Source organism: Gopherus flavomarginatus, chromosome 1 (genome assembly GCF_025201925.1).
Source record: "Gopherus flavomarginatus isolate rGopFla2 chromosome 1, rGopFla2.mat.asm, whole genome shotgun sequence".
NCBI lineage: Eukaryota > Metazoa > Chordata > Testudines > Testudinidae > Gopherus > Gopherus flavomarginatus.
Window position 1 is genome coordinate 121,098,034 of NC_066617.1, and position 19,683 is coordinate 121,117,716.

The 19,683-nt window shown below is 40.0% G+C and overlaps 1 protein-coding gene across 6 annotated transcripts in view; it reads left to right on the forward strand.

The window, feature by feature from the left end:
* Positions 1–19,683, forward strand: part of PTPRO (protein tyrosine phosphatase receptor type O) — a 207,796-nt gene that overhangs the window by 119,302 nt on the left and 68,811 nt on the right. For 4 of the 6 annotated variants that reach the window (XM_050968172.1, XM_050968152.1, XM_050968191.1 and 1 more), the window contains 5 exons: positions 7,356–7,514; positions 10,389–10,541; positions 11,888–12,337; positions 14,951–15,112; positions 18,547–18,746. In XM_050968172.1, coding sequence (XP_050824129.1) covers positions 7,356–7,514; positions 10,389–10,541; positions 11,888–12,337; positions 14,951–15,112; positions 18,547–18,746 — 1,124 coding nt within the window. Of the gene's footprint in view, positions 1–7,355; positions 7,515–10,388; positions 10,542–11,887; positions 12,338–14,950; positions 15,113–15,214; positions 15,280–18,546; positions 18,747–19,683 lie in introns of those variants that run through there. The other 2 variants (XM_050968181.1, XM_050968200.1) reach the window with 2 other exon arrangements.

Below are 19,683 nucleotides of genomic sequence, written 5' to 3' on the forward strand. Positions count from 1 at the left end.
GTGGGGTTAATCCCATTGAGAGAACAAGCTTTACACATTTAAAGGAGTAGAGAAGGCAGCATGCTGCAAAATTACCATGTGCCTCTCTGTAAAAAAAAAACAACTACTTCTATTTCAACTGGGAAATTAAATCAGGACACATGGTACCATTAAGAACTGCTCTGCTTGATATTTGTTTTGCCCTGTAACTAGAAGATTAGGGTTGTAAAATATCTTAACTTTTCAAAAGCCACAGACTCCTCATGGGAAAACTTTGAAAAAATAGTTTGTATAAAAAGAATTCTGTCCATAGATCTTTTTCTTTTTTTTCCCTCCTCCCTACTGCCCTACAGCTGTACCTTTTGGGGACTGTAATTTTATCAGTTCTTAGAAAGTAATCGGTATTGGAAATGGTTAATACTTGAATGTCAAAGTAGATGCTGCAGGAAATGGCACTATTGATTCAGTAGATGCTATTCTTCCCTCCAAAGCATCATAGAATCTGTGCCGTAGGAGGAGGTTGAGTGCTGTGTCTCAGATGAAATGTAAAACTTTTTTTTGAAGAGTTTTTGGGTTGTGTTAAACACAGAGGCCCCAATTTTGATATATCTCATCTCTAAGCTGTACTAAGCTGGGCCCATAGAATTTGAGGCACCCGAAATTGCTAGTCACACTGGAACATTCCAGTTGGTATCTCTGCTTAAATTCTCTGTACAGTTGCAATGATGTTCTTCACTACCTATCCGAAACCTTAATGTGATGTTGCTGCATACATTAAGTAGCTGCTGTATTTCACCCCAGAGATGGCTGCATTTTACTGAGGAGCTGTTATCCTGATTGGGGCATATAGGCAATAACATGATACAAATAAATAATAATTTACTCCTGCAGAAACTTATGCCTGTTGATAATTTATTTATGTCAGTAGCCCCATTGACTTCAATTGGGACTACCTGTGTGCAAAATGACACCACATGTGAGAACATGTCGGCAGTATGGTGGCCTTACTTTGTAAAAATGCTCTTGGAGTCTTCTCTGTGGAAGGCGGTATATAAATGCCAGACATTGTTAATCTATTTTTGGGTGCAATTGGTAAGGGAGTTAATCCCTGGCCCATTTCTAGGAACCATGTGTAATACTCATCCACTTGAGCATGGCAACCCATAATGAATTCAGAATGTAGGGCATGCAGATTTACGAATATTTAAAAAGAAATTTATTTGGGAAATTTGGTTGGAGGGTGGAGACAATATTCAATGTACAGGTTTTTTTTTCTTCTTGGTTTGAAACAGCCATGTAAAACTTTAATGTGACTGGCACTGATTGAAGGCTTTCTGAAGGATTTAGCATCTGCAATCGGTCTAGGTTTATGAGAAGTAGGTTTGCAACTTCCATTATTCTCACATGCTATTTGCATAATGTAGGTAACAAATTAAATACAAAAGGGCAAGGGAGTCCAGGCGAAATGATGAAGTTGAAAATTTTCAATAGACAGGAAGAGAAATAGGTTGCTATGGGAGCAGCAGATTCTCAGACCTACAGAAGAAACACAATTGTATGTATCCTAAACACAGGCAGGCTATTTAAAGTTCAGGTATGGGCGTAGGTCCTGATTCTACAAACTGCTCTGCACGGGCATAATATGATATGAGCATCTAAAAATGAAAGGACACTGTGTGTGAATACATTTATTAAAGCTTCTTTAAAAGAAACACTGAAATCATCTATGCCCAAGTGTAGGTTTTAGCAGTTCAAACAAAATATTTTTGTGCCACACAGGAGGGCTTACAAATAACACCTCAAAATTTATTATTATTGTATAATTTTAAAAATATGAAATGCAAATAGAATGCATAGGGTGAGAGAGACTGTTCTAAAATATTCCTTTCAATTGTTGGAAGCCCAGGCACTTTGGCATCTTTGTAATACAACTGTTTTAGGTATTTAAGGGTCATTGAAGTAAATTGAAAGATTGGGTGCTGGATTGGGCCCTAAATGCTGAGAGAGCAGGGAAGTGAAACTGACCAGTCACTAATTTCATTCTCCACATGTTGTGATAAATTAAATGCATATGATGAAAAGGAAAATAGTATACATATTCATTAAGCTTTAATAACCTAGAGAGCTGCTAGTAACCCAAGTTATGAGAAATACAAACCAGAACATTGTGTTTATCTATAGAGCTTCCCTGTAATTTCAGAGTGTGAAATTGGCTTAGATTAGGAGACTTGGTGCCAGAGGGAATAGGCTGATGGGAGATGCTCTAAATTCCATGTTTTCACTCACATTACTGTGCTAGCATCTTTCTCAAGCCAAAGAGAGAGGAAGGTAAATGAAACATAACAGCAGGAAAGGCAATCCATAGCATCTTCCACTTAATTCAATCATAGGCTAATTAAATCAAAGCATCAGGAACCAAAATAATTTGAATTCAAAATGAATACGACTTCTACCCTTTATTTGATTTGTCCTAGGAAGAAATAACTGGATAATTCAATCAGTGACTTAGAAAGTTGCCGTAATTATTACAATAATAAGGAAGGCCAAAATCTGAACGAGATAATAGAAGAAAGAGCCCAAGGCAGACCCACGATAGTGAAAGATGACTTGCAGCTAAGAGTTGTACTATTCAGACATTGTTATTGATATTTTAAGCACTACCATGTGTAAGAGCTATTATATGCACCCTGTGGTCATGTGGATAACCAGATCAGCCACTTATTTCAGTTGAAGAGATGGGAATAGACTCAATAGAAAGAAGATAGAAGGCTTCGTATTTTGTGACCTGCTTTTGCTGTTATCTATTTCTGGGCTATTAAATCAGGAGTCCTCAGCAATATTTTTCACGGACTTTGCACATTACAATATGTATTGGTGTTTGAGAGTCCTGGAGATTCATTTTGAATAAGTAGTAGGTATTCAGATGTGTGGATGTTTAGCTGCAATAGGTCAATGCTTTCTGGTGTAGAAAATAGTCTCATTCCGTGGGATTTTGCACTCTATTTTCCAAGAAGACCAGTATTCTCTGATTTCAACTAGGGCACAAATGCCAAACTCAATGCCTTCTTTCTAGAATTTTGTGACTTCTGCTTCCTCTCCCAGCTAAATCAAGACGTCTGAGAGCCTCAAACAAGAAATCATCATATTCTCCCAAACACTGAAAGAAAAATCAGGACAGTCACCTGGAAATCATGCAAGAAATCCAAAACTATTATTAAAAAACAAAAAACAAACAAAAACCTCATGATTTCCGTCCATCCAACACAAAAACAGAAAGTGGGATCAACTAAAACTACTCCATAACCTACAGAATACCACCTCCGGGAGAAACAATGGCACCAGTACTCACTACATGTACACTACATGACACCCAAACATTATCAATTTATCAAGATACCCTTAAGTGGAACTGAATTATCTGTCCTCTCTTTGGGACTGAACTTCTGCTCCACCACTGAACCTGATACTATACTAATATGTGGAGTACTAGAATTCTTCCGCTAGCTCTGCCTCAAAGAATTCTTTTACAGCAATGATGACACCACTCACAATTACCACGTCCCCACCTATAATCATAAGAAAAAAGAGTAATCTGACTGGACACCACAGAGTGGACAAAACCACATTTCTGATCTTTACATTGCTTGCTTCAGGAGAAGAATTGACTGAAATCCTTAACACACATCACATTACATCTACCACAATCTCTCCACCAATGAGAGGACAGCTATGCTACACATTCACTGAAATCTAACCACCAGTTAGTGATTAAACCAGCAGGCAAAGAGGGCACCATCATAGTCCTCAACTGTGATGACTATGTTAACCAGGCCAACTGACAACTCTCTGACATCACCTACTATGAAGAAATCAGAGAAGACCCCATGCCATAATTTACCCAGGAATTTCAGGATAACAAAATTCTTCCCCAAAGAACTCCAAGAAAAACTCCAACAAACTCATCCCCTTCAAGCCCACTCCAAGGACCTTGTACATGATTGCTAAGATACAAGGGAACCTAAGCAGACCCATTGTGTCTGGCCACAGCACTCGATTGAAGGAATATTGGGACTCATAGAAACTATCCTCCAAAACACTCACCATGCAAAGGGCCAGATTCCTCCAGGACACAACTCAATTCCTCCACAAACTCTGCAGCGTTTACAGTCTCCCTCAGAACACCATCCATGTCACTTTCCTATACACCAACATCCCTCACAATGACTGCACAGCTGTCTTCCTCAAATATTCACAAGACCGTGAACAAGCCTCAGATATCCACTGCAAACACATTACCAAACCCATCCATTTCATCCTCACCCATAACAATTTTACATTCAACAACAAACACTTTGTCCAAATCATGGGAAAGTCATGGATACTAGGTTGGCTCCCCAATATGCCAACTTCTTCATGGGCCACCTTGGCTTGTTTTTAATCTGTTTGAACTGGTTTATCTGGCAGAAGGTAGTAATGAGGACAGATGATCTTGTGGTTAAGGTACTATACTGGTATTAGCTCTGCAATCTTTGACTAATCATTTAATACCTCTGTGCCTTAGTAAAATAGAGATTATACTACTTTTCTCCAACCCTTAATCTTTTCTATTTAGATTGTAAGTGCTTTAGAGAAAGGAATATCTCTTACTAGTGTTTTATATCAGGCCTAGCGCAGTGCGGCCCTGATCTCAGTTGTTGGGCCTTCTACGTGCTGCTGTAGTACAAATAATAATTGGTACTGAACATCTGGTGTTTTTCAGTCTGTGTCCAACAAGAACTGGAGAGCTAAAAAGCCTAGATCATAAGTGTAGAAGCAATTACTGAGAACTTTGGGTGTAAAAGCGAATTATTAAAATGGTTGTGTAGAATAACTCTCACTAAAAATGTTGTCTGTTATTTGTATGTCTGCCCAATGGCTAGATATGTGTGGCCAGCTCACACATTATGAAAGCATATTGGAAAGTCTGTCCTAGCTGAGAAATATATATGAGGCTATGGACTGATTTTGCAGGTAATGAAAAAAATAACAAAATTGTGGCTCCAATATTACGAATATTGGACCAGATTCTCATCTGATAGAAACTGACATCATTATTGTGCAGTCACGGTAGTCACATTTACAGTGAACAGTAAGCACAGCACACGTGAGTTATTGGCCAGCAATCTTCCTCTGCAATTAATGGAACTTCGCTGCTTTATGAAAAACAGTTGAGGATCTGGGCCCATTTTTCTTACTTTATAACAAGACTAGACAAAAGAAGGGCCAGTGCTGGAACTTGAAAAGACTAGGATTCAATTCTGTTGTCCACACAGACTTCCTGTGTGATCTTGGGCAAGTCACTTAAACTCTGAGTCAGTTCCCCATCTGTAAAACAGGGATGATAATAAGAGTATTCTGATGATAAACACACTGAAGATCATGAGACACTGAGATACTACGGTGATGGGGGCCATGTAAATACCTAAAATAGACAGACAGAAGCAAGAACATATAAAAATAGGAAGTAATATTTTTTTTAACTCTACAAGATATAAAAGTCTTGTGTTTCCTGCTTTGGCATTGCATTTTGCTGTAGAGATGGAGTGAGCTGAAAAGTTCAGATCCACATCATGCTTATGAATATCCCAAAGTAGAGCAGAGTGAAATTTTCTGACCAAAAATTTTTTCAGTGAAAAATTTAGGTTCAGCAACATAAAAACATTTTGCAATTTGACATTTTCAAAATTATGAACGTTTCATTTCAAAATTTCTGGTTATTTTACTTACAAAAATTTTAAAACATTAAAAAATGCTCAAAATCCTAATGAAACATTTCATTTTGGGTTGCACAAAATGTTTCGTTTGAACCAAAACTGTTTTTTCCAACTTTTTAATTTGCTGAAAACTGAAAGTTTTCATTTTTGGTTTGACTTGAAACAATTGTTTCCAATCTTTTTATGAAATTGCCAGTGAACTGAAAAATCTATTGTTCACCCTACTCTACCCTCAAAGTTTTTTTTTTGTTTTTGTTTGTTTGTTTATAGTCAAGGCCCATCTCTGATCTGAAGACAAGTAATAAAGTGAAATTCAGTCCTATGCAGAGAGCCAGCACACAGACTATGCACCACTTACCTCCTATTTAAGCTTCACTTTGAGGGCTTGAGTTGGACTTCAGTGTTGCACAGGCTTTCTGCTGGCTCCATGTGTAGGGGTGAATTCATCCTCTGAGAAGAATAAGCTTTGCGGATAGTTGTCATAACTTTCCTACTCAGATCTGAACCTTAGAGTTCAGAACATGAGAAGCTAGCATGAAACCTCCAAACTTAATTACCAGCTTGGATCTGATATCACTACCACCAGCCAGAAAAATTCCAGTGTCTGGCTCACTCTGGTCTCCCCAAAACCTTCCCTGGGGAACCCCAAGACTCAGATGCCCCGAGTCTCACCACAAAGGGAAATAACCCACTTCCCTTCCCCCTCTTTACCTCCTCCCAGATTTCCCCGTTCTGGGAACCCTAGGATACTCCCTGCTTCAAGTCCTTGAAACACAAGTACCGAGAGATCAAATCTCTCTCCCCCCTCACCCAGAGGGTATGCAAAGTTAGGCTTAGTAAATCTAACACAAATCTTCCCCTGTCTTCTTCCTCCCACCAATTCCCTGGTGAGCTGCAGACTCAATCCCCTTGAGCCCCCACTAAAAAAAAATCCAAAAAAAAAATCCAACAAGTCTTAAAAAGAAAGCTTTATATAAAAAGAAAGAAAAAGACATAAAATTGGTCTCTGTATCAAGGTGACAATATACAGAGTCAATTGCTTAAAGGAAAAAATGAATAAACAGCCTTATCCAAAAAGAATACAATTTAACACATTCCAGCAACTACACACATGTAAATACAAAAAAACAATATAAACCTATTGTCTTACTATCCTTGTACTTACAACTTGGAAACAGAAGATTAGAAAGCCTGGAGATAGAAAGATCACTCTCAGAGCCGAGAGGGTCACCAAACCAAGACAAAGAACAAAGAACTCACACCCAAAACTTCCCTCCACCCAGATTTTAAAAAGTCTTGTTTCCTGATTGGTTCCCTTTGTTAACCCTTTACGGTAAAAGAACATTAACCCTTAGCTATCTGTTTATGACAATAGTGAATGAGCTGGGGACACATGGACTGAAATTCTGGCCTTAATGAAGTCAATAGTGGGTTTGCTGTTGTCTTCATCAAGGCCAGGATTTCAACCAATGTGTCTAAGAATTTCTATGTCATATGGAAATGGATAATGTGATTTCTTTGGAGGGGGGGTAAAATTAAGTGAAAGCTTCTCTCTCTGTTTTTGTATGCCTAATAATGTTCCTTTCTTCCCCTTTTCTGCTTGTTTCTTTGCATGTCTTTTAGAACCTCTTCCCATAAGCAGCGTTTCTATCTATGACTACAAACCATCTCCAGAAACGGGAGTGTTGTTTGAAATTCAGTATCCAGAGAAGTACAATGTTTTCACCAGAGTAAACATAAGCTATTGGGAAGGCAAAGACTATAGAACAATGTTATACAAAGGTAGGAAGAAGAAAAAAAATATTGAAAACAATGCAAATATGGTTAATCTAAATATCTACCATCTATTGACACTTCATTTATTGCTGTTGAATCTACAGGAAAATAAAAAGGAGTGCCAAGATTTAACATAATTAGAGATTCTAATGATGTTATAACTACTCATTTAAATAGCCTATATGTTATAGAGAGGTAGTAGCCTCTCCATATTTGTGGGGGAGGAGGAGGGATAGCTCAGTGGCTTGAGCATTGGCCTGCTAAACCCAGGGTTGTGAGTTCAATCTTTGAGGAGGGCACCTACGGGTCTGGGGCAAAATCAGTACTTGGTCCTGCCTAGTGAAGGCAGGGGGGTGGACTTGAACCTTCAAGGTCCCTTCCAGTTCCATGAGATAGGTATATCTCCATATATATTAGAGATGGCCACTCATCTTCAATTTTAAGCCCAATTCCCAACCTAGCTCTAAAATCCACAGAGAAAGGAATATTGTCCCCAGTACTGGTACATGAACACTGAGGTTGGATAGAATTTTCCCATCCAAACTGAAGTTAATCAGACAAGGGGTTCCCAATTTATGACACCTCAAAGTAAATGTGTTCACTGGAATCCAAAATGTGTTCTAATCTTTTCTTTTGGTGCTGTTCTGTAGCCAAAAAGTCAGAAAGAAGGAGAGCTACAGTGTAGGTTATAGAACTCATGTGGTGATATAAGGTGAAATTCTGGCCATAGTGATGTCAGTGGCAAAAGCCAGGATTTCAACCCGAGTACCCAAGACCAAAGATTAGTTGATTGAAGAGCTAACTGTAGAAGTTACTAATGTTATGAATTGTAACATTGGAACGAGCTATTGGCTCAGCAAGGCTTAAAATGAGATAACAGGTGACATAAAACAATGGTCCTGCTTCCTACACAAGCAGAGTGTTAATGCCAGTGCTGCAGCTCTAGTAGAACCTCAGAGTGACGAACACCTTGGGACTGGAGATTGTTCGTAATGCTGAACAAAAGGTTATGGTGGTTCTTTCAAAAGTTTACAGCTGAACATTGAGTTAATACAGCTTTGAAACTTTACTATGCAGAAGAAAAATGCTGTTTTCCCTTTATTTTTTAAAATAGTTTACATTTAACATACTCTACTGTATTTGTTTTTTTGGGGAGGGGGCTCTCTGCTGCTGCCTGAGTGTGTTCCAGATGAGGTGTGTGGTTGACTGGTCAGCTCATAACTCTGAGGTTCTACTGTGTATCACAGCTCAGGAAATTATATTCTTCTGAGAGAGCACATAAATGCTTCCTTGGGTGTCAAATGGAAAATTATTCTTCATTTTTCTCTTAACCTGGTGGGCAAGGTTGATGTCTATTCCCATAATCCGTACCACAGCTAGGTCTGTTTCCGTGATAAGTGAATGCTTGGAAGCAACAGCTACAGTTGCTGCAAAACAGTTTCCAATATAAGATTTTTGTCTCCACTCATTCATAAGTTTCTGAAATATTCACCTTTTGGACTGAAATTTTCCAGGCTTAGACTCTCCTCCTAAAGGGGAAATACACCTATGGAAAAGTGCCATCCCAATGAATGTGTCGGTAAAAAGATTTGTTTCATTGAGTTTTCAGCCAGCGTTGCAGAATCATCTGCAATTTACTGAATGTTACCCTGAAAGTATTTTGGGCTGGAAAAACTTAATCATACCTAACATTTCATGGCAATGTGATGACAATGAATCAGAGCATATTCTACCTTCAGTTACGCTAGTTTAAATCTGACGGTATTCCCACTAAATTAGTACTGTCTATAGTATCAGATGCAAATAAGCTTGTTCTGGGAGAATAACCCTGAAAGGTGACAAAAGAATATGGATATATACACAGCCCCCAAAAGGTTAATACTGTAGCTACCTTATTTGCTCAGAATTGCACAATAGCCAGCAGAATTGTCCTAACAAGCAAATGAATTTTATTGGATGCATAATACATAAAATCACTACATGAGAGTTGCCATGCAATGCTGCTCCAAGGGGTTGGTGAAGGAGTGAATTTAGCAGCAGTATTTGTTGACTTCATGGCTGTGCTACTGCTATAAATAAATAAACGCACCCTGGATTTTTATTTAATTATCTGAGGCAGGCAGTAATCAGCCACAAAGTCCCCACTGCCAAATAGCCCTAATTTCCCCCCTTCCCCCATGCATTAATCAGGGGCGGCTCTAGACATTTCGATGCCCCAAGCACGGTGGCATGCCCCGGGGGGGGGGAGGGCACTCTGCTGGTCGCCAGGAGGGCTGCAGGTGACTCCGGTGGTCCACCGGAGTTGCCTGCCGCCCTCCTGGCGCTGGCAGAGTGCCCCCCGCGGCATGCCGCCCCAAGCATGCACTTGGCGTGCTGGGGCCTGGAGCCGCCCCTGTTAATGTTAGAGATTAACCCATATCTCGGCATTACAAACTGGGCCCCTTTCTGCTATGTGTACTATCAAAGTTGTCCACTGACTATCTTATGCTGAACTTGATGCCTTAATTCACTAGAAGACCAGGGAACTCTTGTATGCAGTAGTTACAGGGATTTGGAAGCTTTTTTTTTTCTTTTTCTTTTTATCAGCTGTTCTTCGATATGCTAATATCATGTTGAACAGGGTTGCCAGTTGCAATTATCTTTCCCAGGAAAATTGTTCATGTTCATTTTGCCGGTTTTTGCATCTAAGTACCTTTGACAAACAGGAAAAACACTGCCAAACTCAATTATTGGGATTTTATCACTTAGACTAGGCTAACCTATGTTAAACATCCAAAACACCGCTCGTTTAAAGTGTGCCACCCTGTTATCTGAAAGTGAACATTTGATGTGTGTCAGGTTGTTGGTTTATTTGTTTGTGTGGTTTTTGCCCTTCTACAGATTTCTTTAAAGGTAAAACAGTTTTCAATCACTGGCTGCCAGGAATATGCTACAGCAACATCACATTTCAATTGGTGTCAGAAGCAACATTCAACAAAAGCACGCTAGTGGAATATAGTGGTGTCAGGCATGAACCCAAACAGCACAGAACAGGTGAAGAAAATGTGTGTATATATACTGTTAACAGCATGTCTACATGCAACACTGTGCAAAGGGTAATGTCTCAGTGTTTCCATTATGAACATTTGCTTATAAAAAGTACATACTGCCTAAAACAAGATATTCTAGGCTTTCTCTCCAGGGATAAGAAGCAATTTGCCAGCCGTTACAAATTACCACACAACTCTTTCCACAGCAGAATATATTTATTTAAGGGTAAAGGAATAGAGAGAAAACATATAACAGATAACAAAAGGTTCAGAAATTGGCCATCAATCCTATGGGGCCCTGACAGGCCAAAGTCCTTCCAACCTTTCAGCAAGTGTTGGGGCCCCTACTGGGACCAAAGGTTATGTCCGTTTGCTGGATTAGAAAGAGAAAGCCCTTAGTCTATTTAAACTCAGCCTTTTATACCAAAAGCCCTTTCTTTGTTCCCCTTGGGCCTTTCGTACCTGTTGGAACCAGTATATAACAACCACCCAAGAGGTAGTACTTCTCTGGAGCTGTTTACAATCTCAGAGATTGCAGTAATCGCTCCCCACTGTTTTTCAGTTCCTGGATGAACTGCAGTAATCCTCCCCCCATGAAGGTAAATACAATTCCTAGTCCACAGTGTTACACAGAACATTCATAAATTTAATACAGTACAATCCACAAAGGTACTGAATGTGGTTGCAATCTATTACAGCAGCTATTGTACAAAATGCTCCAGTTAGAAACCCATGCTATGTATCATCTGAAATTTTAAGATCAAGCTTTCCCTTGTTATAAAGTGTTAACTTCATTCTAGATGTTTGCACAAAGCTGGCTGCTAAAATTATGAGGGAAAACCCATATAGTGATCAGGATGACATTTTACATCATGAGTTGCTGTGCGGTGTATTAAGATATTTTTTCAGTATTTTCCTTTCACAGTTCCACAAAAATAGTTTTCCATGCACAAGAGGATTTAAAAGGTGCAATGAAAGAAACGAAGAGCCCAACTTACAAACACACGCTTGATTATTTTTACTCATGTTCTCACATCAGAGCAACTTAGTTGGGCTACTCATGAGTAAATTTATTACAGTGTCCCCACATCTACACTACTACATTCCTGTACACTCTAGCCCTGATTCTTCTCTCCCTTTATGTTAGTTTTACCCACATGGAGTTAGTCTTGGCTTACACCTGTATAAGCAAGAAAAGAATCTTAATAGAAAGAACAACGAATTTCAAAATATTGTGTATTTTCTCTTGCTGCAAACTAGACATGCTAATTTCCATGATGAATTAACTAACCGCTGTAGGGGTATATTAAACATACATACTGTTTTTTTAAAAAATCTTTTCTCTTTTAGTTCCCTACCCTCCTCGAAATATTTCTGTCCAGATTGTACATATGAACAAGAATAACTGGGAGGAACACAGTGGAAATTTCCCAGAAGAATCATTCATGGGACCACAGGATGTAATAGGGCAAGATAAACTTATCCATTTTTCTAATAGCGCAACTGAAATTCCCTCAGCAAACACCTCTTATGCATGGCCTGATTACCACTATAACAGCACTGATTACACAACTACAACCCAACCATACTGGTGGACTAATGAAGCTGATTCATCAGAAAGTGAAGATGAGTTTGTCAATGTAGTTCCCAGTGAATATGAGAACAGCAGTACAGCCAGCATGTCAGGGAAACTTACACCAGAAACTCCATCTTTCCTCCCTGTGCAAATGGTGCTAAGCTGGTTGCCACCAAAACCACCCACAGCATTTGATGGATTTCATATTAACATTGAAAGAGAAGGTAAAGTAAAACCCAGTCTTTTTTTATATCATTCCTAGTGGTGACTTCTTCTCCTCAGAATAATTAGGGGATAGCAAACCTTAAGTATTTTCATTCAGATTTCTTGTGTCTGCAAAACTGGGATGGAGATAAGAGTATGCATTCGTTCTATAATATACGGTGTTTCTTGTTTCTAGTCAGGCTGGAAATACTACAAGAAGATCTCCTCTATCATGTGGGTTCTTCGTGACTAAGATGAAGCAAAGCATCAATTTAATTTCTGACATAGTCTACATATTTTCTGTTGAGGACCTACATTGTCAGGAGAGATTAACGTGATGCTCTAAGAGGTCCTTTCTGTTTCCACCTGCTATGACTTTCTTATTTCATTCAGGACCAGTAGTGAGTGTGGTAACAAGGAGAAATGAAATCTAAACATGGGAACCAGATCTCAGCTACTCTGAGCTCATACTTGTGCAACTCACATACATTTGTAATGAGAGCTAACCAAATATTGTATTAATTAATTCACTTTGATTCACTTTGAGTTCTGGGCAAAAGCTCAGGCTACATTATTATTGCTCACTCCAAGTGCTCAAGAATCATGAGAATTTAAAATTTGGGGTTTTTTATTTGCCTTCTAGGGTTTTGAGCCTTTCTAGTTCACATTTTTAAGCTTTTTTTCTGCCAAAATGAATCCTGCCCTCCTTTCTTTTTAATGAAAGCTGAGATTCTTACAAAATAACATGATCTGAGGGATTATGAAAAACACCAAATATTGCAAGACTCGCAATAAAATCATGAGAATTGGCAAGCCTGTCACTGGCAAAACAGCATTAACATAAATCTGCACTGTGACCAGGCTGTAGTCTCTTATGGAGCTACCAAATCAGGAATAATTTCCATAAGAGACAGGGTTTCTGGGTTAAGGAGTATCCTGGAATACTCTGAAACACCCTTCTATGGCTTTGATCATGGGGAGTGAACTCAGGGGTTTTGAGGAAGCTAGAGTCACATGCCGTTTGGCCAGCTTTTTACTTGCACATATGCACAAAAGACACAACTTGATTTTGGGCCATAGTGAAGAGGTTCTGCCCACTACCTTATTTCACTGTAAGAGTGTTGCCCTGTACGTTAATATTTTTAAATATCTCCTCTTTTAATACTACTGAAGACGCTTTCATGACAATAGGATTCTTGTTGCACAGGAGTTTCACATGTGCATACTGTTTACTCCTTTTGTCGAGTCTAAGTGCTGTATCTGTTGTGAAGTCATAAGTTCCATAGGAGTTGATTATGAGTCTCACAAGCAAAGCATGGGGACTTCAGGTTGGATATGGTGGGAGGGATAGCTTAGTGGTTTGCACATTGGTCTGCTAAGCCAAGGGTTGTGAGTTCAATCTGTGAGGGGGCCATTTAGGGATCTGGGGCAAAAATCTGTCTGGGGATTGGTCCTGCTTTAAGCAGGGGGTTGAACTAGATGATCTCCTGAGGTCTCTTCCAACCCTGATATTCTATGAACACCACAAACAGATGAAATGCTTAAACAACATGGGTCAACTTTTCATGTAAATATCCTTAGGGCTTGTCTACCCAGGAGCTAGCCAAAAATAGCTATTGTGGAATAGCTTTTGGAAGTGGCTTAAGCAGAAAAAGGCACTGAGTGCACAATAAAAGTGTCCGTATGGGCAGTTACTGTGGAATAGCTCTTGTGCTATTAAATTCACATGCTAGCTTATTTTGCAACAGCTTCCCCGTGTGTACAAGTCCTAAGTGATAAAAACTGGGAGTTGGGGGTGGGTGGGGGAGGGAAGGGATCATAGGACTTAATTCTCTTTTTTTACACCAGTTTTACAGTGGTGTAAAGATTACTCCAGTGACTTCATTGTAGTTACTCCAGATCTACACTGGTGTCAGTGACAGCAGAATCAAGCCCATAGAATGTAGAGATTAAAAAGATCTATTGCATCATCCAGCTGTCCCTGCCTGTGGAGAAGTTTCCCTATGGAACCTAAAGTAAAAGAGAGAGAGAGAATATATAGGCTATCTTCAGGCAAAAGTTTCTCTAAATGGAAAGCTGAAAAACATGTTCTGTTGGGTGTTTAGGGGGTTGGTTGGTGGAGTATGGGAGAGGGCCTTCAATGCATCATAAAGCAATAGTGAGGTAACCTGCGCTAGAGATTTTTCATCCACTTCTCCAGATGATTTTTCAACTGGCCCTTTCTGACAGCTAGTTTTCTTAGACTTTCTGCTGTTTGGGGCAGGGAAATTTTTCAGAACAATAAGGAGAGCGAAGAAAAAATAGCAAACTCTTTTCTACCACACTACATTGTTTTTCACTTTCAAGTGTTTCATGGTCACGACAATCTTCCTTAATCATCAGTGTTACTGAATGAAATTTTGACCATGGTCTATTATTACTTTACACCTGTGCGTAGGCCTTGGTCATTAATTATTCTTGGACTGACAGCAAGGGAATAAAACTACCTGCATAAATCCAGACCTCTTCCAACCTTTTCATCCTGCAGCAGAGACAGTATTAGCATAGCCAATACAAATCAGTTCCTCGGTAGTCAGAGCCCTCTCAAATTTCAATTAATTCGCACTTATTTTTCTTCTTCTTCCCTTATTTAGAGAAAACCACAGAATTTTTGACGGTAGGTGAAGATACTCACGAATTTATTGCTGAACTGAAAGAACCAGGGAAATATAAGTTATCTGTGACAACCTTTAGTTCCTCTGGGTCTTGTGAAATTCGGAGAAGTCAATCAGCCAAAACGCTTAGTTTTTACATCAGTAAGTATCTAAATGATGATTTCACCCATACAATGTATCTTTAACAGTATATAAGGTGTGATAAATGAAACACTGAATGAGGTTATTCATCAACCTACAACAGTCCCAACAGAGCCTGGTCTCCATGAATTTTCATATGGCAGGGAACAGGACACATTAAAAACCAGGTAAGCAAACCTGCCCTTATGGGGCTTTATCCTGCAATCTTGCCTGTGTTAAGAATCAAATGTTGGGTAGATATCTGGTAGAGTCATTGCTAGCTATTCAAGAAGGAACTCACATGAACATGGAACTTGAATTTTTTGCAGGCAAAATGAAAAATAGGCCCAACCTGCAAAATTCAGAAGTAGGAAACTATATGATTATTTACTTGTAGGATTCTAGGGGTGAGGGCAACTATAGGTTTTATAAAACAGTGTAATCTATGTGAAATAACACCATATAGCTTAAATCTAGATCACAACTGACAGCTAAGTCAATAAGTGAGATACAGGTAGATTAGCTCAGACTTTCACCCATCTGAGGACCAAGTTCACATTTTCAGACACAAGTGCATGAGTTGCCTGAATAACTCCAACAGGAAAGTGAGACAAACATTGCACAAAATAAAATCAACAGAAAAATGCAGTCTACAGAATCCCATACTGATAAGAAATGTGTGCCTCACCAGCCAGCCTCAACTCTGAGAGAATGGCACCTGCCTAGAGACAGAATACTACAGCTAGATATCCTAGACGCAGTTGGCAGCATTGCCTATAGTTCTGGTCTATAATGCCTAACACTTTCCATTATAATCCCCTGGTTTTAATTGCTTGTAACCTTTCCAAACTTTAACTATGCACACTGAAATTTTCCATGTCAGATGGCTGTCTCGAGCTGCATGTGTTTTTTTTTTCAAAGTTTCAGAAATCCTATCACTGAAAAATGAACAGTTCTTGGCAGGGCCGCTCAGAGGATTCAGGGGGCCTGGGGCAGGGCTGGGTCTTCGGTGGCAGGTCCCTCTGCCAAAGAATGAAGCGGTGGCGGTAGAGCTGCCTAAGTGCCGCCAATCGCGGCTTTTCCCCCCCCACCCCATCACTTGTGGCACTTGTATTCATCGGGTGGCGCCTGCTGCCGAAGTGCTGCCAAAACCCCGGAGAGACTTGTGGGGCCCCTATGGGGCCTGGGGCAAATTGCCCTACTTACCCCCCTCACTCCCCTCCAGTGGGCGGCCTTGGTTCTTGGAGACCACAGAGAGAGAAGAAGAGAGGGACAGCTGATGCAAGAAGGGGTGCCAGAGTACTTCTGCTATGACAATTTCACCACCCTGTGAATTTTTTTCACAGATACCAGCTAGTAATAGCTAGTGTAACAGCAGAGTCATATACTATATTTTAAATTTGATAGCAATAATACAGGACTATACTATCCCATTTCCAACCCTCCTCCTCAAAGTTTGGGATATAAATTAATCTTATTTATTCCTGTTAAATACAATACAATTTATTCCTAATAAATTACAATTCCTTCTAGCCAGAGTTGGTGCTCTCCAGGGAATGTAATATTCAAAAGATGTAATGCATAAGTGGAGCTATACCAGGGATGAATTTGGCTCATTGTGTACAAAGAACATTATCTATATTAAAATGATACAGTAATGTAATAAATGTTTACAGGCTATATGAAATGCAGAAAATGGGTTTTTGTAATTCATAGACTCTAAGGCCAGAAGGACCATTATGATCATCTAATCTGACTTCCTGCATGGCACAAGCCATAGAACTTCTCCAAAATAATTCCTAAAGCAGATGTTTTAACAAAACATCCAATCCTGATTTTGAAATAGGCAGTGATGGAAAATCCACTATGACCCTTGTTAAATTGTTCTAATGGTTAATTACCCTCACCCTTAAAAATTTACTCTGTATTTCCCATTGGAATAGCTTCAACTTCAGCCATTGGACCTTTCTCCACTAGACTGAAGAGCCCATTATTAAATATTTGTTTCTGATGTAGGTTTTTATAGATAATCAAGTCACCTCCTCTTTCTTAAGATAAATTGATCTCCGTGAGTCTGTAAGGTGTGTTTTCTAGTCCTTAAATCAGTCTTGTGGCTCTTCTCTGAACCCTCTCCAATTTTCAGCCTCCTTCTTTAATTATGGGCATCAGAACCGGATGCAGTACTCCAGAAGCAGTCTCAATATAGAGATAAAAGCTCTCAACTTTGACTCAAGATTGCTCTTTTTATGCATCCCAGGATCGCTTTTGCTCTTTTGGCCCCCAGCGTCACACTAGGAGCTCATCTTCAGCTGATTACCCACCATGACCCTCAAATCTTTTTCAGAGTCACTGTTTCCCTGGATAGAGTGCCCTGTCCTGTAAGTATGACCTATATTCTTTGTCCCTGGATGTACACATTTACATTTAACTGTACTGTATTAAAACACACACATATGTGTACATCTAGGAACAAATGCTGCTTTCAGTTTGCTTTGAAAGCCTTTAGGACAGCACAGAGACTTATTAGGTTCTCTTTGGTTGTTCTGTCAAATCCCGAAAGACTCAAGACTCTTAGTATTCTAGGTGGATTTTGTAAACCTTTCTGGTGGCCTGCCAAGACTGAGGTATCCACAGGAAGCAGATGGGGAGAAATTACCCCTTAGTTTATCTGGCTAATTGGGCTTTGTGTGGTGACATATACAGAAGTTGGGGAGTGGAATACACTCCCAAACTGGGGGTAGGGCATGGGAGAGCGCTGCGGTTTCTGCACAGCCACTGTTCATGTTCCTGGGCTTAGAAGAAGAGCTGAAACCTCTACATGTACTCGGTGACCACATAGACATCCTGATGACCCTTCTCCTTTCTGTGCTGATCTACAAATACTGAAATGAATTGGTGGTTTCAGTGCTGTTTGTTGTGTCCTGGGATCTGTAACACAAAATTCCCTGTTGCTATTGGCACTAATGGGCCATCTCAGCAGCAGAGACCAAGAGCTGATTGGGCATGGAGACCAAATAACATTGTAGTATAGCAGTGAATTGTACTGGTGGGACGGTGTGGGGAGCTCTTGCTGCTGTTGTCAGTTCTGTCCCGGGTCTGTCGGTGTAAAGGGCTGTCAATTCAGCACCTTTCGCTACCATGAAATTAACTTCTAACAGCAGAATGTTTTAAAAGACATAAATGCAGGCACTTTAAATACACAGGGTAAAGCCAGGGAATTGGCCTGCCTTATGTGCAGAGGCGGCTCCAGGCACCAGCACTCTAAGCGCGTGCTTGGGGCGGCAAGCCGCGGGGGGTGCTCTGCCGGTCGCCGCGAGGGCGGCAGGCAGAGTGCCTTCGGTCGCTTGCCTGCAGAGGGTCCGCTGGTTCTGTGGCTTCGGTGGACCTCCATGCTTGGGGCAGCAAAATGTCTAGAGCCGCCCCTGCTTATGTGTTCTTCTCCGGGAATGTTTCAGGTCCGACGGGGGAATGGATTGAAGAACTGACAGAAAAGCCCCAGCACGTGAGTGTGACTGTGTTAAGTTCTACCACTGCCTTAATGTCCTGGACGTCTTCGCAAGACAGCAGCAGCAACAACACGATAGTGTCTGTTGTGTCACTGACATGCCAGAAGCAAAAGGAGAGTCAAAGACTTGAAAAGCATTATTGCACTGAGGTAAGGGGCAGAAAATATAGACTCCTCAAATACAGTAAGAAAAATAAATACATTCAGTAAACCTCCTCATAATAGTGCTCGCTGAGCTGTGTAAGAAGCAACGTTTATCCATCAGTCTGCAAGTGATGTTATACACTTATGAACATTATTGTGGCGACAGTCCAAAACACTGCAGTGACACAAGTCTAAGCAGAGATAAGACACCATCCATAAGGCCCTGATTCATTAAAACACTTTAAGCATGTGCTGAAGTCCATTCCTATTCATGAAAGCATTATAGTGTATATTTAACTTTAAGCACATGCATACATTTTTTCTTAAACTGGGGCTAAAGTTTTCATGTAGAATAATATCTAGCTCTAAATGTTCCCAAAGTTGAGGATGATGGGATCTGAGGTTTCAATTCAGGCTTTCGTAGTGACATGTCTGAGTAAAGGGTGCAAGTACAAATAATCCAAACTGCCCGTGTTCTAGCTGCATCCCAGCCAGTACGAATTCAGACTTCTGTGGGTTCAGGTTCACCAGAAGTGGTTTATGACGTGATGACAAAAAACTTTGAGGTAGAATAGAGGAAGAAGTTCTGGTTTGGGTTAATTTAACTTTGTGGTTAGAATGTGGGCCTGAATTACAGCTTCATGAGCACTGCAGAAATGGATTCATAACCATTTATTTGAATAAAAACTGAGAATTTATTTTGCTTTTTAAATTATTTTCATTGAACATTTGCCCACCTCTAACCAGAACACAGCCAGGTTCTCCTGCCTCTATTATTGATGGCCATTTGTTTGAATTCTCTCTGGCAAGCAGAAAGAAGTAAGACCTGGTACAGAGTTCATGCATTCCTTCTCCCGTTGTCTGTAAATAAAAGGTATCCTACCTTCCTAAAGGAGCTCTCTAGATTAACAGTTGCACTACCATCTCCACTGTAATAAAACAT